The 22,886-nt window shown below is 49.5% G+C and overlaps 1 protein-coding gene across 1 annotated transcript in view; it reads left to right on the forward strand.

The window, feature by feature from the left end:
• The window catches only part of LOC134927079 (cytochrome P450 11B, mitochondrial), a 60,258-nt gene extending 37,759 nt beyond the window's left edge, over window positions 1-22,499 (forward strand). Inside the window, exons 4-8 of the mRNA XM_063921077.1 lie at window positions 4,966-5,120; window positions 8,121-8,287; window positions 18,319-18,397; window positions 19,020-19,211; window positions 19,729-22,499. Of these exons, the coding sequence (XP_063777147.1) occupies window positions 4,966-5,120; window positions 8,121-8,287; window positions 18,319-18,397; window positions 19,020-19,211; window positions 19,729-19,839 (704 nt within the window). The 3' untranslated portion in view covers window positions 19,840-22,499. The remainder of the gene's footprint in view (window positions 1-4,965; window positions 5,121-8,120; window positions 8,288-18,318; window positions 18,398-19,019; window positions 19,212-19,728) is intronic.
• Window positions 22,500-22,886: the final 387 nt, after the last annotated feature.

A 22,886-nucleotide genomic window follows, 5' to 3' on the forward strand; every position in this document is an offset into this window, starting at 1 on the left:
GTACCCTCCTCACCTATCCATCCTGTGTACTGTGTACCCTCCTCACCTATCCATCCTGTGTACTCTCCTCACCTACCCATCCTGTGTACTGTGTATCCTCCTCCCCTACCCATCCTGTGTACCCACCTCCCCTACCCATCCTGTGTACTGTGTACCCTTCTCACCTACCCATCCTGTGTACTGTGTACCCTCCTCACCTATCCATCCTGTGTACTGTGTACCCTCCTCACCTATCCATCCTGTGTACTCTCCTCACCTACCCATCCTGTGTACTGTGTATCCTCCTCCCCTACCCATCCTGTGTACTCTCCTCACCTACCCATCCTGTGTACTGTGTATCCTCCTCCCCTACCCATCCTGTGTACTGTGTACCCTCCTCACCTACCCATCCTGTGTACCCACCTCCCCTACCCATCCTGTGTACTGTGTACCCTCCTCACCTACCCATCCTCTGTACTGTGTACTCTCCTCACCTATCCATCCTGTGTACCTTCCTCACCTGGGATCGGTATGAAATACCTCCAATCAAAATACCGACGTTCAAAATCCCGACACCAATTGACCGATGGTCAAAATCCCGACAAGGTCAAAATACAGACACGGACAAAATACCGACAAGGTCAAAATACCGACATGTAAAATGCCGACAGGTCAAAATACCGACATGCATTTTTTGATGTTTTTTTGTGTGTATGTCGACATAAATCAACATGGACACCATATAAAGTGTACCGCGTCCCCTCGCATGGCTCGCTGCGCTCGGCACACTATTATATTCCCCCTCCAGGTCCACTGGGATGGTAAAGTATGAACAAGTCGGTTTCAATGAAAAAAATCATGAAAAACTCATGTCGGTATTTTGACCTGTCGGCATTTTACATGTCGGTATTTTGACCTTGTCGGTATTTTAAATGTCGGTATTTTGTCCGTGTCGGTATTTTGACCTTGTCGGGATTTTGACCATCGGTCAATTGGTGTCGGGATTTTGAACGTCGGTATTTTGATTGGAGGTAAACTGACTGCATCCCCCTCACCTACCCATCCTGTGTACCCTCCTCACCTACCCATCCTCTGTACTGTGTACACTCCTCACCTACCCATCCTCTGTACTGTGTACCCTCCTCACCTACCCATCCTCTGTACTGTGTACTCTCCTCACCTATCCATCCTGTGTACTGTGTACCCTCCTCACCTACCCATCCTCTGTACTGTGTACCCTCCTCACCTACCCATCCTCTGTACTGTGTACCCTCCTCACCTACCCATCCTCTGTACTGTGTACATTCCTCACCTACCCATCCTGTGTACAGTGTACCCTCCTCACCTACCCATCCTCTGTACTGTGTACCCTCCTCACCTACCCATCCTCTGTACTGTGTACATTCCTCACCTACCCATCCTGTGTACAGTGTACCCTCCTCACCTACTCATCCTCTGTACTGTGTACCTCCTCACCTACCCATCCTGTGTACTGTGTACCCTCCTCACCTACCCATCCTCTGTACTGTGTACCTCCTCACCTACCCATCCTGTGTACTGTGTACCCTCCTCACCTACTCATCCTCTGTACTGTGTACCCTCCTCACCTACTCATCCTCTGTACTGTGTACTCTCCTCACCTATCCATCCTGTGTACTGTGTACCCTCCTCACCTACCCATCCTGTGTACTGTGTACCCTCCTCACCTACCCATCCTCTGTACTGTGTACCCTCCTCACCTACCCATCCTCTGTACTGTGTACATTCCTCACCTACCCATCCTCTGTACTGTGTACCCTCCTCACCTACTCATCCTGTGTACTGTGCACCCTCCTCACCTACGCATCCTGTGTACTGTGTACCCACCTCCCCTATCCATCCTGTGTCCTGTGTACCTCCTCACCTATCCATCCTGTGTACTGTGTACCCACCTCCCCTATCCATCCTGTGTACTGTGTACCCTCCTCACCTACCCATCCTGTGTACTGTGTATCCTCCTCCCCTATCCATCCTGTGTACCCTTCTCCCCTACCCATCCTGTGTACCCTCCTCACCTACCCATCCTGTGTACTGTGTACCCTCCTCACCTACCCATCCTCTGTACTGTGTACTCTCCTCACCTATCCATCCTGTGTACTGTGTACATTCCTCACCTACCCATCCTGTGTACAGTGTACCCTCCTCACCTACTCATCCTGTGTACAGTGTACCCTCCTCACCTACCCATCCTCTGTACTGTGTACATTCCTCACCTACCCATCCTGTGTACTGTGTACCCTCCTCACCTACCCATCCTCTGTACTGTGTACTCTCCTCACCTATCCATCCTGTGTACTGTGTACATTCCTCACCTACCCATCCTGTGTACTGTGTACCCTCCTCACCTACTCATCCTGTGTACAGTGTACCCTCCTCACCTACCCATCCTCTGTACTGTGTACATTCCTCACCTACCCATCCTGTGTACAGTGTACCCTCCTCACCTACTCATCCTGTGTACTGTGCACTCTCCTCACCTACGCATCCTGTGTACTGTGTACCCTCCTCCCCTATCCATCCTGTGTACTGTGTACCCACCTCCCCTATCCATCCTGTGTCCTGTGTACCTCCTCACCTACCCATCCTCTGTACTGTGTACCCACCTCCCCTATCCATCCTGTGTCCTGGGTACCCTCCTCACCTACCCATCCTGTGTACTGTGTACCCTCCTCCCCTACCCATCCTGTGTACTGTGTACCCTCCTCCCTTACCCATCCTATGTACCCTCCTCACCTACCCATCCTGTGTACCCTCCTCACCTACCCATCCTCTGTACTGTGTACCCACCTCCCCTATCCATCCTGTGTCCTGGGTACCCTCCTCACCTACCCATCCTGTGTACTGTGTACCCTCCTCACCTACCCATCCTGTGTACTGGGTACCCTCCTCATCTACCCATCCTGTGTACTGTGTATCCTCCTCCCCTACCCATCCTGTGTACTGGGTACCCTCCTCATCTACCCATCCTGTGTACTATGTACCCTCCTCACCTACCCATCCTATGTACCCTCCTCACCTACCCATCCTATGTACCCTCCTCACCTACCCATCCTGTGTACTGTGTACCCTCCTCACCTACCCATCCTCTGTACTGTGTACTCTCCTCACCTATCCATCCTGTGTACTGTGTACCCTCCTCACCTACCCATCCTCTGTACTGTGTACCCTCCTCACCTATCCATCCTGTGTACTGTGTACCCACCTCCCCTATCCATCCTGTGTACACTCCTCACCTATCCATCCTGTGTACCCTCCTCACCTATCCATCCTGTGTATGGTGTATCCTCCTTCCCTACCCATTCTGTGTACTGTGTACCCTCCTCCCTTACCCATCCTGTGTACTCCTCACCTACCCATCCTGTGTACCCTCCTCACCTACCCATCCTGTGTACTGTGTACATTTCTCCCCTACCCATCCTGTGTACTGTGTACCCTCCTCCCTTACCCATCCTGTGTACTCCTCACCTACCCATCCTGTGTACCCTCCTCACCTACCCATCCTGTGTACTGTGTACCCACCTCCCCTACCCATTCTGTGTACTGTGTATCCTCCTCACCTATCCATCCTCTGTACTGTGTACACTCCTCACCTATCCATCCTGTGTACTCTGTACCCTCCTCACCTATCCATCCTGTGCACTGTGTACCCACCTCACCTACCCATCCTCTGTACTGTGTACCCTCCTCACCTACCCATCCTCTGTACTGTGTACCTCCTCACCTACCCATCCTGTGTACTCTGTACCCTCCTCACCTATCCATCCTGTGTACTGTGTACCCTCCTCTCCTTCCCATCCTGTGTACTGTGTACCCTCCTCACCTACCCATCCTGTGTACTGTGTACCCTCCTCCCTTACCCATCCTGTGTACTGTGTACCCTCCTCACCTACCCATCCTGTGTACCCTCCTCACGTACCCATCCTGTGTACTGTGTACCCACCTCCCCTACCCATCCTCTGTACTGTGTACTCTCCTCACCTATCCATCCTGTATACTGTGTACCCTTCCTCACCTACCCATCCTGTGTACTGTGTACCCTCCTCACCTACCCATCCTGTGTACTGTGTACCCACCTCACCTACCCATCCTGTGTACTGTGTACCTTCCTCCCTTACCCATCCTGTGTACCCTCCTCACCTACCCATCCTGTGTACCCTCCTCACGTACCCATCCTGTGTACTGTGTACCCACCTCCCCTACGCATTCTGTGTACTGTGTATCCTCCTCACCTACCCATCCTGTGTACTCTGTACCCTCCTCACCTATCCATCCTGTGTACTGTGTACCCTCCTCACCTACCCATCCTGTGTACCCTCCTCATCTACCCATCCTGTGTACTGTGTACCCTCCTCACCTACCCATCCTGTGTACTGTGTACCCACCTCACCTACCCATCCTGTGTACTGTGTACCCTCCTCACCTACCCATCCTGTGTACTGTGTACCCACCTCACCTACCCATCCTGTGTACTGTGTACCCTCCTCACCTACCCATCCTGTGTACTGTGTACCCTCCTCACCTACCCATCCTGTGTACTGTGTACCCTCCTCCCCTTCCCATCCTTTGTACTGTGTACCCTTCCTCACCTATCCATCCTCTGTACTGTGTACCCTCCTCCTCTATCCATCCTCTGTACTGTGTACCCTCCTCACCTATCCATCCTGTGTACTGTGTACCCTCCTCCCCTTCCCATCCTTTGTACTGTGTACCCTTCCTCACCTATCCATCCTCTGTACTGTGTACCTCCTCACCTACCCATCCTCTGTACTGTGTACCTCCTCACCTACCCATCCTCTGTACTGTGTACCCTCCTCACCTACCCATCCTCTGTACTGTGTACCCTCCTCCTCTATCTTCTGTTGTCGATCACCCCACTCCTGTTGGTATACGCAGTGCTGGAATGTCTCCGTGCCTGCGCTGGCTGTAACTGTGTATTACCTCCTACAGCCGACCGCTGCATCCAGAACATTTACCAGGAGTTCTGCCTGGGTCAGGAGAGAGGATACTCGGGAATAATGGCAGAGCTGCTACTACAGGCAGAGCTCCCGCTGGACTCCATAAAGGCCAATGTGACCGAGCTGATGGCGGGGGGAGTGGACACGGTGAGAGCGGCTCAGCAATTGGGTCACCTTTACCCTCCCGGAATCACCCTTCTGTGCCCCACGTGTCCTTCCTGCACCTATTCTGTTACCCCAGTGCCCCTCTCCCACCCCTGCCACGCTATTGCTTCCTACCTTCCTTTCTATTTATGTATTATTTAGTAGCAGTGTCTTATATGGCGCAGCATATTCTGTTACACTTTACAACTGGAGACAATGGCCCTCATTCCGAGTTGATCGCTCGCTAGCAGTTTTTAGCAGCCGTGCAAACGCATAGTCGCTGCCCACCGGGGAGGGTATTTTCACTTTGCAGGAGTGTGAACGCCTGTGCAGCAGAGCGCCTGCAAACACATTTTGTGCAGAACAAGACCAGCCCTGTAGTTACTTATCCTGTGCGATGATTGCTGCGACGAATTACGTCAGATACCCGCCCAGCGAACGCCCGGCCACGCCTTCGCTTTTCCAAACACTCCCAAAAAACGGTCAGTTGCCACCCAGAAACTCCCACTTCCTGTCAATCTCCTTGCGTCTGCCAGTGCGACTGAAAGCGTCGCTAGAACCTGAGCAAAACCACAATGCTCGTTGTACCTGTACGCCATGTGTGTGCATTGCGGTGCGACCAACGGCAGCTAGTGATCAACTCGGAATGAAGGCCAATGATAAGACAAGACTGGGTAATAACAAACAGACATAGAGGCAGGAGGGCCTATAGGGAAATAGGCCTGTGATACATAGGGATAGGTGCTACATATTACGTAATGGTCCTGCCAGATGGCAGAGGGTCTCGGTGGCTGTATGGTAAGGTCACCCAGTGATGCTGCCCTGGGGTCAGGAGGATGGAGAGTGAGGAAAGGGGAATATATGAGGAGATGTGTGTACAGGGTGGATGTATGATAAGGTCACCCAGTGATGCTGCCCTGGGGTCAGGAGGATGGAGAGTGAGGAAAGGGGAATATATGAGGAGATGTGTGTACAGGGTGGATGTATGATAAGGTCACCCAGTGATGCTGCCCTGGGGTCAGGAGGATGGAGAGTGAGGAAAGGGGAATGTATGAGGAGATGTGTGTGCAGGGTGACTGTATGATAAGGTCACCCAGTGATGCTGCCCTGGGGTCAGGAGGATGGAGAGTGAGGAAAGGGGAATATATGAGGAGATGTGTGTGCAGGGTGGATGTATGATAAGGTCACCCAGTGATGCTGCCCTGGGGTCAGGAGGATGGGAGAGTGAGGAAAGGGGAAATATACGAGGAGATGTGTGTGCAGGGTGGATGTAAACAGGAGACATTGAAGATTTCTAGAACAAATGCTCCTGAGTTTTTCTGTCCTAATATAAGAGAAACAGCAAAACGCCCACATACTACACCCACACGTGAGCATGTAACATGGGTCCCGAGGACACGTCTGCAGTCCTGGACTCCAAATAAAAGGGGTTCCTGGGGACATGCACCTTGCTGGGAGTAATATCTTATATCCTTGTGCTAGCAAGAGAGCAGAGTAATACCCTAACAGGTAAACTACCCCGGGACACGCCCACCACAGGGTGTATAATGACAGGTAAACTACCCCGAGGCACGCCCACCACAGGGTGTATAATGACAGGTAAACTACCCCGGGGCACGCCCACCACAGGGTGTATAATGACAGGTAAACTACCCCGGGACACGCCCACCACAGGGTGTATAATGACAGGTAAACTACCCCGAGGCACGCCCACCACAGGGTGTATAATGACAGGTAAACTACCCCGAGGCACGCCCACCACAGGGTGTATAATGACAGGTAAACTACCCCCGGGGCACGCCCACCACAGGGTGTATAATGACAGGTAAACTACCCCGGGACACGCCCACCACAGGGTGTATAATGACAGGTAAACTACCCCGAGGCACGCCCACCACAGGGTGTATAATGACAGGTAAACTACCCCGGGGCACGCCCACCACAGGGTGTATAATGACAGGTAAACTACCCCGGGACATGCCCACCACAGGGTGTATAATGACAGGTAAACTACCCCGGGGCCCGCCCACCACAGGGTGTATAATGACAGGTAAACTACCCCGGGGCACGCCCACCACAGGGTGTATAATGACAGGTAAACTACCCCGGGGCCCGCCCACCACAGGGCGTGTAATGACAGGTAAACTACCCCGGGGCCCGCCCACCACAGGGCGTGTAATGACAGGTAAACTACCCCCAGGCCCGCCCACCACAGGGCGTGTAATGACAGGTAAACTACCCCCAGGCCCGCCCGCCACAGGATGTGTAATGACAGGTAAACTACCCCCAGGCCCGCCCACCACAGGACGTGTAATGACAGGTAAACTACCCCCAGGCCTGCCCAGGTAAACTACCCCCAGGCCCGCCCACCACAGGACGTGTAATGACAGGTAAACTACCCCCAGGCCCGCCCACCACAGGGCGTGTAATGACAGGTAAACTACCCCCAGGCCCGCCCACCACAGGGCGTGTAATGACAGGTAAACTACCCCCAGGCCCGCCCACCCACCACAGGACGTGTAATGACAGGTAAACTACCCCCAGGCCCACCCACCACAGGGCGTGTAATGACAGGTAAACTACCCCCAGGCCCGCCCACCACAGGATGTGTAATGTCAGGTAAACTACCCCCAGACCCGCCCACCACAGGATGTGTAATGTCAGGTAAACTACCCCCAGGCCCGCCCACCACAGGACGTGTAATGTCAGGTAAACTACCTAAGCGCATCACAACGTGTCTCTCTTAATTGCCAGATGTAAAAATTGCTGCGTGCTGACCCCAGGAACTCTCCTTTCAGGGAAATATCCGTAGGTAGCACGGCATCTGCTACACAGACAATAAAATGTAGATACAGTGTATAGGAATAATGCAGAGTATTTGTGAGAGCTCCAGCAGTTCTCACGCACAGTGACAGCAACGGGAGACACAATGTATTTCCCTGTCTACACCTCAATGTTCTTGTCTCCTAACGTCTCACCCTCCTGCACCCCCGCTGCGCCCAGACCGCCATGCCGCTGCTGTTCACTCTCTTCGAGCTGGCCCGTAACCCGTCTGTACAGAGAGACCTGAGGGAGGAGATTCGGAAAGCAGAAAGCCAGAATCCTCCTGACCTGAACCAGTTACTGAACGCCATGCCTCTGCTGAAGGGAGCCATTAAAGAGACGCTGCGGTAAGTGCTGGATTTTCACCATATGACTTCCTACTCACACATATATAATGATCACCTGATACTATCGCAGAATTGATGTTTTTCAATCAGTGAGCTCTCCGATAGAAATCCAGAAGATTTGGCCGATTCCAGACAGAAAACGCTCTTCGCCCCTTTGCTGGTGGGTTTGCTCTTACCCCCATGCTGAACCTATTTAGGTGGGCTCTTCACATTCCACCACCCGGTCATTTCCTTATGCAGTGTCCACACCCATTGTACCGTCAGGAAATATCCTCATTTGGCAAAAACAATATACCCAGAATAGGCAAAAATAAAAGAGTTGTGTTTTGTTTTTAAGTGAATTTACAGGAAAGTGACTACGAGCAAAAATAATAAATCTGCGCCTGAAAATTTTTTTTTTTACGAATTCTACTAAAAGGCCTAAAATATGTAGGAATAAATAAGATTTTACTCACCGGTAAATCTATTTCTCGTAGTCCGTAGTGGATGCTGGGGACTCCGTAAGGACCATGGGGAATAGACGGGCTCCGCAGGAGACTGGGCACTCTAAGAAAGATTTAGTACTACTGGTGTGCACTGGCTCCTCCCTCTATGCCCCTCCTCCAGACCTCAGTTAAGGAAACTGTGCCCGGAAGAGCTGACATTACAAGGAAAGGATTTTGGAATCCAGGGTAAGACTCATACCAGCCACACCAATCACACCGTATAACTTGTGATAACTTACCCAGTCAACAGTATGAACAACAACAGAGCATCAGACAAACCTGATGCAACTATAACATAACCCTTATTTAAGCAATAACTATATACAAGTATTGCAGAAGAAGTCCGCACTTGGGACGGGCGCCCAGCATCCACTACGGACTACGAGAAATAGATTTACCGGTGAGTAAAATCTTATTTTCTCTAACGTCCTAGTGGATGCTGGGGACTCCGTAAGGACCATGGGGATTATACCAAAGCTCCCAAATGGGCGGGAGAGTGCGGATGACTCTGCAGCACCGAATGAGCAAACACAAGGTCCTCCTCAGCCAGGGTATCAAACTTGTAGAACTTTGCAAAAGTGTTTGAACCCGACCAAGTAACTGCTCGGCAAAGCTGTAATGCCGAGACCCCTCGGGCAGCCGCCCAAGAAGAGCCCACCTTCCTTGTGGAATGGGCTTTTACTGATTTTGGAGGCGGCAAGCCAGCCGCAGAATGAGCCTGCTGAATCGTGTTACAGATCCAGCGAGCAATAGTTTGCTTTGAAGCAGGAGCACCCAGCTTGTTGGATGCATACAGGATAAACAGCGAGTCAGGTTTCCTGACTCCAGCCGATCTGGCTACATAAATCTTCAAAGCCCTGACTACATCTAGTAACTTGGAATCCTCCAAGTCACGAGTAGCCGCAGGCACCACAATAGGTTGGTTCACATGAAAAGATGACACCACCTTTGGCAGAAATTGCGGACGAGTCCGTAATTCTGCCCTGTCCATATGGAAAACCAGATAGGGGCTTTTACATGACAAAGCCGCCAATTTTTGACCACTTTCCACGTGAGATATTATAACTCCACGGTCTTAAGCGGCTCAAACCAGTGAGATTTCAGGAAACTCAACACCACGTTAAGATCCCAAGGTGCAACTGGTGGCACAAAAAAGGGGGCTGAATATGCAGCGCTCCCTTTACAAACGTCTGAACTTCAGGTAGAGAAGCTAGTTTTTGTATGAAAGAAAATGGATCGGGCCGAAATCTGGACCTTAATGGACCCCAATTCTAGGCCTAAAGTCACTCCCGACTGTAGGAAGTGAAGGAAACGGCCCAGCTGGACTTCCTCTGTAGAGGCATTCCTGGCCTCACACCCAGCAACATATTTTCGCCGTATACGGTGATAATGTTTAGCCGTCACGTCCTTCCTAGCCCTTATCAGCGTAGGAATAACCTCATCCGGAATCCCTCTTTTCTACTAGGATCCGGCGTCCAACCGCCATGCCGTCAAACGCAGCTGCGGTAAGTCTTGGAACATACAAGGTCCCTGCTGCAACAGATCCTGCCCTAGAGGCAGAGGCCATGGGTCCTCTGTGAGCATTTCTTGCAGCTCTGGATACCAAGTCCTTCTTGGCCAATCCGGAACAATGAGTATTGTTCTCACTCCTCTTTTCCTTATGATTCTCAGCACCTTGGGAAGAGAGGAAAAGGAGGAAACACATAAACCGACTGGAACATCCACGGTGTCACCAGTGCGTCTACAGCTATCGCCTGAGAGTCTCTTGACCTGGCGCAATACCTCTGTAGCTTTTTGTTGAGGCGGGATGCCATCGTGTCCACCTGTGGCAGTTCCCACCGACCTACAATCTGCGCGAAGACTTCTTGATGAAGTCCCCACTCTCCCGGGTGGAGGTCGTGCCTGCTGAGGAAGTCTGCTTCCCAGTTGTCCACTCCCGGAATGAACACTGCTGACAGTGCGCTTACGTGATTCTCCGCCCAGCAAAGAATTCTGGTGGCTTCTACCATCGCCACCCTGCTCCTTGTGCCGCCTTGGCGGTTTACATGAGCCACTGCGGTGATATTGTCTGACTGAATCAGAACCGGTTGGTCACGAAGCAGGGTCTCCGCTTGACTTAGGGCGTTGTATATGGCCCTTAGTTCCAGGATATTGATGTGAAGGCAAGTCTCCTGCCTTGACCACAGCCCTTGGAAATTTCTTCCCTGTGTGACTGCCCCCCACCCTCGGAGGCTTGCATCCGTGGTCACCAGGACCCAGTCCTGAATGCCGAATCTGCGACCTTTGAGAAGGTGAGCACTCTGCAGCCACCACAGGAGAGACACCCTGGCTCTGGGGGATAGGGTGATTAACCGATGCATCTGAAGATGTGATCCGGACCACTTGTCCAGTAAGTCCCATTGGAAGGTCCTCGTATGGAACCTGCCGAAGGGAATGGCCTCGTATGATGCCACCCTCCTTCCCAGGACTCGAGTGTAGTGATGCACTGACACCTGTTTTGGTTTTAATAGATTCCTGACCAGTGTCACGAGCTCCTGAGCTCTCTCTATCGGGAGATAAACCCTTTTCTGGTCTGTGTCTAGGATCATGCCTAGGAGAGGCAGATGAGCTGTAAGAACCAACTGCGACTTTGGAATATATAGAATCCAGCCGTGTTGCCGTTACACTTCCAGAGAAAGTTATACGCTGTTCAGCAAATGCTCTCTTGATCTCGCTTTTATGAGGAGATCGTCCAAGTACGTGATAATAGTGACACCTTGTTTCCGCAGGAGCACCATCATTTCCGCCATTGCCTTGGTGAATAATCTCAAGGCCGTGGAGAGACCAAACGGCAACGTCTGAAATTGGTAATGACAATCCCGTACCGCAATTCTGAGGTACGCCTGATGAGGTGGATAAATGAGGACATGAAGGTATGCATCCTTTATGTCCCGAGTCACCATAAAATCTCCCCCTTTCAGGCTTGCAATAACCGCTCTTAGCGATTCCATCTTGAACTTGAACCTTTTCAGGTATATGTTCAGGGATTTTAAATTCAATATGGGTCCGACCGAACCGTCTGGTTTCGGGACTACAACATGGTCGAATAATAACCCCCTCCTTGTTGAAGGAGGGGAACCTTGACCACCACCTGTTGAAGATACAATTTGTGAATTGCAGTTAACACTGTTTCCCTCTCGTGGGGGGAAGCCGGCAGGGCCGTCGGTGAGGGGGCATCTTCTCAAAATCCAGCTTGTATCCCTGAGACACAATATCTATTGCCCAGGGATCATAGGCGTGCTCAGGGGGGGTGCCTGGTGCGCACAGGCACCCCCTAATGTCCGGCAACCCGATCTCACATGCCTGATGCAGCGTTCGCCGAGCAGACTGATTACTGTTCCCTCTGCGCTGCACCCTGTCAGGATTGCATTACTGACCGGACGCCTGGGTTAGCAAGGGAGCCACTGCCACCGGCTTTCAAACTCCCGGCTCCACCTCATTGTACAAAAACAGCGTGATGTGACATGATGACATCATGCTGCTCGCACGCCCACCCGTCACACCCGCCACACACCCACCTCTCTCCTTCTATGCTATGTCAACGCCAGCCACTGATGAGGATCAGCATGCAGCCAGCGTTCCCGTTAGGAAAACAAATTCAATACCGGCAGGCGGTCGGCAGCAGCATTGACACGTCACTTGTTTTTCCAGCAACAGCAGTACTAGTCTGCGTCTGTCAGTGTCAGTGAGTGACTGACTTGTAAGTAAGCTGCTGCAGCTCGCAGGGGAAAGTGAGAGGGAGCCAGACCAGGCTGAGGAGGAGCAGTATAATTGCAGTGAGTGCCATCAGGGGTGTTTGTTTGGTGCACACCACAACATCTGACAATGCATCTGCATTATTAGGATTGGTACAAGGGTGGATATTTTATATTGCGTTGACCGTCAATAGATGGTGCTAGACACACCCAAAAGGCGGTGCTAGACACACCCCTCCAAAAGTGCACCCCCTAATAAAATGTGCTGCGCACGCCTATGCCAGGGATCTAACAGGGAGTGAACCCACTTGTGGCTGAACTCACGAAGGTGTGCCCCCACCGGGCCTAGCTCCGCCTGTGGAGCCCCAGCAACATGCGGTGGATTTTTGTAGAGGCCGGGGAGGACTTCTGTTCCTGGGAACTAGCTGTGTTGTACAGCTTCTTTCCTCTGCCCCCGCCTCTGGCAAGAAAGGACGCACCTCGGACTTTCTTGTTTCTTTATTCGAAAGGCTGCATTTGATAATGTCGTGCTTTCCTAGGATGTGCAGGAATATAAGGCAAAATATCAGAATTACCAGCTATAGCTGTGGAGACCAGGTCCGAGAACCCTTCTCCACACAATCCTCAGCCTTCCATATGCCTCTTAAGTCAGCATCATCTGTCCATTGCATATTCTACAGGACACGTCAAGCAGAAATCGACATAGCTTTGACTCTAGGACCCAGTATACTCATGTCTCTTTGGGCATGTTTTATATATATATATATATATATATATATACACCTATCTCTTAAGACAGCATCTTTAATATATATATATCTCTATATATACATATATATATATATCTATATGCATACTAGGGTCTCAATCTCTGCTGATAAGGTACCTGTCCATGCTGCCACAGCGCCATACCCTCCAACTGTACCTTTTTAATAGGTACAGTACCTTTTTTTATGGTCTGTACCGATTTTTGGCTCTGCAAACTTCCATTGAAAGTATAGGAAAAGGGGCGTGACCACGCCCCTTTTACCCGTGGCCACGCCCCCTTTTGGATTTGTACCGATTTTTATGTGTAAAATGTTGGAGGGTATGCAGCGCTATAAACCCATGCCGACACAATCGCCGGTCTGAGTAGTGTACTAGAATGTGCATGCTATCTGCAGGATCCCTGAGAATAGCTAGTGCTACCTTCTGTGCAAACGTGACACCCTAGGGGAAGATTCCCATCACATCCTGGCCCTAGTGGGGAAAGGATACTGCCTGATAATTCTTTGTGGGAAACTGCAGTCTCTTGTCTGGAGATTCCCGCTCTTTTTCCTCATGAGAGGAGGGAAATTTACCTCAGCTTTCTTCCCCTTAAACATGTGTACCGTGTGTCAGGGACAGATGAGTCATCAGTGATATGCAAATCATCTTTTATTACAATAATCATATATTGAATACCTTTCAGCCATTTTGGCTGTAACTTTGCATTATCGTAGTCGACACTGGAGTCAAACTCCATGTCGATATCAGTGTTTATTATTTTGGATAGTGAGCATTGTGAGACTCTGAAGGTCTCTGTGACATAGGGACAGACATGGGTAGATTTCCTGTCTGTTCTCTAATCTTTTGTGCAATAAATTCACCTCAGCACTTACACATATCCAAACAGGTGTCGGCGTTGTCGACGGAGACACCCTCTCACACACATATTTGCTCTATCTCCTCCTTAGAGGAGCCTTTTACCTCAGACATGTCGACACACGCGTACCGACACACCACACACACAGGGGATGCTCTATTTGAAGACAGTTCCCCCACAAGGCCCTTTGGAGAGACAGAGAGAGAGTATGCCAGCACACACCCCAGCGCTATATGACCCAGGAATCACACAGTAACTTAGTGTTAACCCAGTAGCTGCTGTATATATTGTTTTTACAACAAATTTATGTGCCCCCCCTCTCTTTTTCACCCTCTCTATCGTGCAGGGGAGAGCCTGGGGAGCTTCCTCTCAGCTGAGCTGTGGAGAGAAAATGGCGCTGGTGAGTGCTGAGGAAGAAGGCTCCGCCCCCTCAGCGGCGGGCTTCTCCCGCGATTTTGTGTAAAATTAATGGCGGGGGCTCATGCATATAACAGTGTCCAACTGTATATATGCTGCTTTTTGCCAGGAGGTAATCAATTGCTGCCCAGGGGGCGCCCCCCCCCCTGCGCCCTGCACCCTACAGTGACCGGAGTGTGTGGGTTAGTGTGGGCGCAATGGCGCACAGCTGCAGTGCTGTGCGCTACCTCATATGAAGACAGGTGTCTTCTGCCGCCGATTTTGACGTCTTCTTGCTTCAACCCGCCGGCTTCTGTCTTCTGGCTCTGCGAGGGGGACGGCGGCGCGGCTCCGGGAACGGACGACCAAGGTTAGGTTCCTGTGTTCGATCCCTCTGGAGCTAATGGTGTCCAGTAGCCTAAGAAGCGCAACCTAGCCGCAGTTAGTAGGTTTGCTTCTCTCCCCTCAGTCCCACGTAGCAGTGAGTCTGTTGCCAGCAGAAGCTCTCTGAAAATAAAAAACCTAACTAAATACTTTCTTATTAGCAAGCTCAGGAGAGCCCACTAAAAGCACCCAGCTCTGTCCGGGCACAGATTCTAACTGAGGTCTGGAGGAGGGGCATAGAGGGAGGAGCCAGTGCACACCAGTAGTACTAAATCTTTCTTAGAGTGCCCAGTCTCCTGCGGAGCCCGTCTATTCCCCATGGTCCTTACGGAGTCCCCAGCATCCACTAGGACGTTAGAGAAATATAGCATAACATAATACCAGAAGGCCACCCCTGAGGACACGGATGCCGGGGGGGTATATACACTCTGCTGAGTATATATACAGAGAGATGATAATCAGAGAGTGACCGGATGCACCTCGCTGCCTCTGCCTAGCGATCCCAGACTTGTTTGAGTTTCACAGGACCTGGGCCAATATAGGATTCCCTCTTACCATCAGTAAGTGCCTGTTACTGACTCCATCCACTGCGCAGGTCCTGCCATCAGCCCTGGAACAGCATTACTTCTGGGTATGCGTAGATACGCTGCTGCCACACCTCCTAAATTGGTGTCGGCGGATTCCCACTGGTCCCTCACAAGGTCCAAGCCTTGCACGGCAGCTGACAGGGGGTGGAGCTTGGAGGTGCTGGCTGAACCCAGAATAGCCGGAGACCAGGATTGCTTTTCTCACACTCCTGTTGGTCGCAAGAATTCAACTGTAGTCATCTTATGGCAAGATGTTTATTGCTCAAATAGTCTTAAAGAAAGACTCTTCCCCTTTGTAAGGGGGTCCAGCATACAGATGTTACAGCAGTACAATCCTTTTGTTGTCACAGAAGGTATAGTCACTTCGGGGCTCACATGCCCTGTTTTTATCCTGTTCTTACACACAATACTAAAGGGGGTAGTTCCGCCCTCTGGTCTTTTTAACCAATCAGGCTATCTCACAAAATGTAATAAATATAGGTTACATTTCACAAGCATTAAACAACTGGATATTACTCCTTCCCTTACATAAATATTCCAAACCCATTTGCTGTCACAAGCACAATGTGATTTAGCATATACTGAATCTCAGGATGTAAATATAACTTACATTTGCATTCCTCCTCTTATAGAAAGTTCCACACAACAAGGAATCCTGAAAAAGCACCAAACTCTTTTCCCCTGTGTGCCTCTGTACATTTTACATAGAGACACAAGATTACCCGCCTGACTGTAACCAAGGCTCATCATATAACATATATCTTCCTGTGAGAATGTCCCATGAACGGTTTCCAAATGTCAATGCATTTTAAAACCAAAATGCCTTATACATTCCTCATAAGTGCATCGTTCACGCGTTCCCATAATTCTCAAACTGCGCACAGCGCACGGAATATAACATGTTAAACATACATCTACTCATTTACAGTACATGGCGTCTGGTGCCGATGTGTCCATTGAAAAAAATGTCCAATACGCCACGAGTACATTATATGTGCCGGGTCTCTGGCTACGCAAAGTATATTATTATCTATGTACATCTATGTATATGTGTTACCTGTGTACATCTATGTATATATATTATCTATGTACATCTATGTATCTGTGTTCTGTGTATATGTGTTACCTATGTACATCTATGTATATGTTATCTATGCACATCTATGTACTGTATATGTGTACCTATGTATATATGTTATCTAAGTGTTCTGTGTATGACCTATGTACATCTGTGTATATGTGTTACCTATGTACATATATGTATATATGTTACCTATGTATATGTGTTACCTATGTACATCTATGTATATATGGTATTTATGTACAGCTATGTATATATGTTATCTATGCACATCTACGTATATGTGTTCTATGTATATGTGTTACCTATGTACATCTATGTATATATGTTATCTATGTACATTTAGGTATATATGTTACCTATGCACATCTATGTATATATGTTATCTATGTGTATGTGTTACCTATGTACATCTATGTATATGTGTTCTGTGTTTATGTGTTACCTATGTACATCTATGTATATATGTTATCTATGTATATGTGTTACCTATGTACATCTATGTATATATGTTATCTATGTATATATTTTATCTATGTTCATCTATGTATATGTGCTCTGTGTATGTTACCTATTTACATCTATGTATATATGTTATCTATGTACATCTGTGTATGTGTGTTCTGTGTATATGTGTTACCTGTGTACATCTATGTATATATGTTATCTATGTACATTTGTTACCTATGTACATCTATGTATATATTTTATCTATGTTCATCTATGTATATGTGCTCTGTGTATATGTTACCTATTTACATCTATGTATATGTTATCTATGTACATCTGTGTATGTGTGTTCTGTGTATATGTGTTACCTGTGTACATCTATGTATATATGTTATCTATGTACATGTGTTACCTATGTACATCTATGTATATATGTATCTATGTATATGTGTTACCTATGTACATCTATGTATATATGTTATCTATGTATGTGTTACCTATGTACATCTATGTATATATGTTATTTATGTACAGCTATATTTATATGTTATCTATGTACATCTACGTATATGTGTTCTGTGTATATGTGTTACCTGTGTACATCTATGTATATGTGTTCTGTGTATGTGTGTTACCTGTGTACATCTATGTATATATGTTATCTATGTACATCTATGTATATGTGTTCTGTATATATGTTACCTATGTACATCTATGTATATATATTATCTATGTACATCTGTGTATGTGTGTTCTGTGGATATGTGTTACCTGTGTACATCTATGTATATATGTTACCTATGTTCATCTATGTATATGTGTTCTGTGTATATGTTACCTATGTACATCTATGTATATATGTTATCTATGTACATCTGTGTATGTGTGTTCTGTGTATATGTTACCTGTGTACATCTATGTATATATGTTATCTATGTACATCTATGTATATGTGTTCTATGTATATGTGTTACCTATGTACATCTATGTATATATGTTATCTATGTACATTTATGTTTATGTGTTACCTATGTACATCTATGTATATGTGTTCTGTGTTTATGTTACCCATGTACATCATGTATATATGTTATCTATGTATATGTGTTACCTATGTACATCTATGTATATATGTTATCTCTGTATATATGTTATCTATGTACATCTATGTATATATGTTATCTATGTATGTGTTACCTATGTACATCTATGTATATATTTTATCTATGTACATCTATGTATATATGTTATCTATGTATATGTGTTACCTATGGTCCCTGTGTTCTGCAGGCTGTATCCTGTGGGGATCACGGTGCAGAGACATCTGACAAAGGACACCACGCTGCACAACTACCACATTCCAAACGGGGTGAGATGTTTTCCTGTCATCGCTGCACCGCGTACGGGCTGTAACCTGTGACTGAGGGGCGGCCGGGAAATACTGTGGTATAACGGGGTATACCGGGGAGACAGTCACCGCTGCTGCCCATCACTCACACACCGACTCCAGACTATGTCACTATTAGCTTTTCATTGCGCCACAGGGGTTCCATAGCTACACACACACATATACACACACACACAGACATATATACACACACACATATACACACACATATAAACACACACAGACATATACACAGACATATATACACACACACACACATATAAACACACACACACAGACATATATACACACACACACATACACACACACACACACACACACACACACACACAGACATATATATACACACACACATATACACACACACACAGACATATATACACACACACACAGACATATACACACACACAGACATATATATACACACACACATATCACACACACACAGACATATATACACACACATATATACACACACACACATATACACACACACATATAAACACATGTACACACTGGTGGTCACCACAGTCGCTGGTGCAGCGCCATATTCTGCATGTAACCGGCGCTCTGTTTCCCGCAGACGCTGGTCCAGGTGGGGCTGTATCCCATGGGACGAAGCTCTCAGGTATTCCAAGATCCCCTGCGCTATGATCCCAGGCGCTGGATGCGCAGAGACGACACAAACTTTAAGGCGCTGGCATTTGGCTTCGGCTCGCGCCAGTGTATTGGCCGCAGGATCGCCGAGACGGAGATGATGCTGTTCCTGATGCACGTGAGTCTGAGGAATGAGTGAGGAAAGAGGCGGCTCGGACACGGCCGGCGCAGGGGAGACTGAGGGGCTGATTCACAAGGGGCGCTATATCCGTGAATGCGCCATTGGCTGATCTGGGGCTGCGATGTCGCTCGCAGTGCCACACACGCCGGCGACTGACATGCTGCTGGCATTTAGGGGCGGTGACTGGAAATGTACGGGAAAATGGGGCGTCAGTCCTGTTTTCTGGGTCACGCAGATGACCCGACGCTGCGTTCTCGGACACAGAGAGAAGCCGCCTCTAGCTGTAGCACAAATTCACACCGGAGCTGCGTACAAAGAGGCGGCGGCACTATAGCGCCAACCTCTGAATCAGCCCTCAGTGCGCTCTAATGCAGGACAGCCAATCACACGGTAGCTGTCAATTTATTCACAGTACCGGAAAGTGAGCCCCAGCCTGGGATTGGGTGACTGGCCGGTGGGTGAGGCCGCTGTGGGCGTGGTCTGCACACAGTATATGTCGCTCCTCTCCCCCCAGATGCTGAAGAACTTCCAGATTGACACGGTGTGTAAGGACGACATCAGGACGGTGTTCGGGTTCATCCTGAGGCCGGAGAAGCCGCCGCTCCTCACCTTCAGACCCATGTGACGCGACGCTGGGACCGGCCGCAGACCCCCATTCCCCACAGAGCTTAGCAACCAGCAGCATTCTAGATTGTAAGCTCTTGTGGGCAGGATAATGGAGTGATGTTACATACACATACAGAGGACGAGACACGGCACACGCTACATGTATGTACAAAACACCGCTCACCAACATGTCACATGTACTGTTCTGTCACCCCACCGCCCGTCTGTACGGGGCGATGTCTAGCAATGCATGTCACCCTGCTGTGGGAGGGTCTCTCTGTATCATAGTGCCCGTCAGTGTCACCCTGCTGTGGGAGGGTCTCTCTGTATAATAGTGCCAGTCAGTGTCACCCTGCAGTGGGAGGGTCTCTCTGTATAATAGTGCATGTCACCCTGCAGTGGGAGCGTCTCTCTGTATCATAGTGCCTGTCAGTGTCACCCTGCTGTGGGAGGGTCTCTCTGTATCATAGTGCCTGTCAGTGTCACCCTGCTGTGGGAGGGTCTCTCTGTATAATAGTGCCAGTCAGTGTCACCCTGCAGTGGGAGGGTCTCTCTGTATAATAGTGCCAGTCAGTGTCACCCTGCTGTGGGAGGGTCTCTCTGTATAATAGTGCCAGTCAGTGTCACCCTGCAGTGGGAGGGTCTCTCTGTATCATAGTGCCTGTCAGTGTCACCCTGCTGTGGGAGGGTCTCTCTGTATAATAGTGCCAGTCAGTGTCACCCTGCAGTGGGAGGGTCTCTCTGTATAATAGTGCATGTCACCCTGCAGTGGGAGGGTCTCTCTGTATCATAGTGCCAGTCAGTGTCACCCTGCAGTGGGAGGGTCTCTCTGTATCATAGTGCCTGTCAGTGTCACCCTGCAGTGGGAGGGTCTCTCTGTATCATAGTGCCTGTCAGTGTCACCCTGCAGTGGGAGGGTCTCTCTGTATCATAGTGCCTGTCAGTGTCACCCTGCAGTGGGAGGGTCTCTCTGTATCATAGTGCATGTCACCCTTCAGTGGGAGGGTCTCTCTATATCATAGTGCCAGTCAGTGTCACCCTGCTGTGGGGGGGTCTCTTTGTATCATAGTGCCTGTCAGTGTCACCCTGCAGTGGGCGGGTCTCTTTGTATCATTGTGCCTGTCAGTGTCACCCTGCAGTGGGAGGGTCTCTCTGTATCATAGTGCCTGTCAGTGTCACCCTGCAGTGGGAGGGTCTCTCTGTATAATAGTGCTTGTCACCCTGCAGTGGGAGGGTCTCTCTCTATCATAGTGCCTGTCAGTGTCACCCTGCTGTGGGGGGGTCTCTCTGTATCATAGTGCCAATTGGTCTCACCCTGCAGTGGGAGGGTCTCTCTGTATCATAGTCCCTGTCAGTGTCACCCTGCAGTGGGAGGGTCTCTCTGTATCATAGTGCCTGTCAGTGTCACCCTGCTGTGGGGGGGGGTCTCTCTCTATCATAGTGCCAATTGGTCTCACCCTGCAGTGGGAGGGTCTCTCTGTATTATAGTGCCCGTCAGTGTCACCCTGCAGTGGGAGGGTCTCTCTGTATCATAGTGCCTGTCAGTGTCACCCTGCAGTGGGAGGGTCTCTCTGTATAATAGTGCATGTCACCCTGCAGTGGGAGGGTCTCTCTGTATCATAGTGCCTGTCAGTGTCACCCTGCTGTGGGCGGGTCTCTTTGTATCATAGTGCCTGTCAGTGTCACCCTGCAGTGGGCGGGTCTCTTTGTATCATAGTGCCTGTCAGTGTCACCCTGCAGTGGGGGGTCTCTCTGTATAATAGTGCATGTCACCCTGCAGTGGGAGGGTCTCTCTGTATCATAGTGCCAGTCAGCGTCACCCTGCAGTGGGAGGGTCTCTCTGTATCATAGTGCCTGTCAGTGTCACCCTGCAGTGGGAGGGATCCTCTGTATAATAGTGCATGTCACCCTGCAGTGGGAGGGTCTCTCTGTATCATAGTGCCTGTCAGTGTCACCCTGCAGTGGGAGGGTCTCTGTACCATAGTGCCTGTCAGTGTCACCCTGCAGTGGGAGGGTCTCTCTGTATCATAGTGCCTGTCAGTGTCACCCTGCAGTGGGAGGGTCTCTGTACCATAGTGCCTGTCAGTGTCACCCTGCAGTGGGAGGGTCTCTCTGTATCATAGTGCCTGTCAGTGTCACCCTGCAGTGGGGGGTCTCTCTGTATCATAGTGTCTGTCAGGGTCACCCTGCAGTGGGAGGGTCTCTCTGTATCATAGTGCCTGTCAGTGTCACCCTGCAGTGGGAGGGTCTCTTTGTATCATAGTGCCTGTCAGTGTCACCCTGCAGTGGGAGGGTCTCTCTGTATCATAGTGTCTGTCAGGGTCACCCTGCAGTGGGAGGGTCTCTCTATATCATAGTGCCTGTCAGTGTCACCCTGCAGTGGGAGGGTCTCTTTGTATCATAGTGCCTGTCAGTGTCACCCTGCAGTGGGAGGGTCTCTCTGTATCATAGTGTCTGTCAGTGTCACCCTGCAGTGGGAGGGTCTCTTTGTATCATAGTGCCTGTCAGTGTCACCCTGCAGTGAGAGGGTCTCTCTGTATCATAGTGCCTGTCAGTGTCACCCTGCAGTGGGAGGGTCTCTCTGTATCATAGTGCCTGTCAGTGTCACCCTGCAGTGGGAGGGTCTCTCTGTATCATAGGGGGTTTCATTTTAATTATTTCATTGATCATGTATCTGAGTTGCCTTTGAATAAATTCTTTTTCATACAAATAAGTGGAGTGTCTGCAGCTTCCTGCCTCTGTCACAGTCGGGAATAGTGTGAGCTCTGACCCCTCGCACAGCGCTCACTAATTAGAGGGAGACAGCTGCTCCGCCTGTAACTACGCTCATTAGCTGTACTAATTACACACCGGCATCTGCTGCAACGTAGCCCTGACTCTCCCCGGTCACTGTGATCCTGAACACCGTCCACAAGCCTGGACTCATCGCTGTGCAGAGACCCTCTACCCGCACACCCACCCATCTCACCCCACACTGAGGGAAACAGCTCTCCCTCTGCTACAGATGCAGCAGAACTTAGTGCATTCTTCTGCACAGGGTAATAGGACGATACTGACAGGGGCTAT

This window comes from Pseudophryne corroboree, chromosome 5 (genome assembly GCF_028390025.1).
Source record: "Pseudophryne corroboree isolate aPseCor3 chromosome 5, aPseCor3.hap2, whole genome shotgun sequence".
Classification (NCBI taxonomy): domain Eukaryota; kingdom Metazoa; phylum Chordata; class Amphibia; order Anura; family Myobatrachidae; genus Pseudophryne; species Pseudophryne corroboree.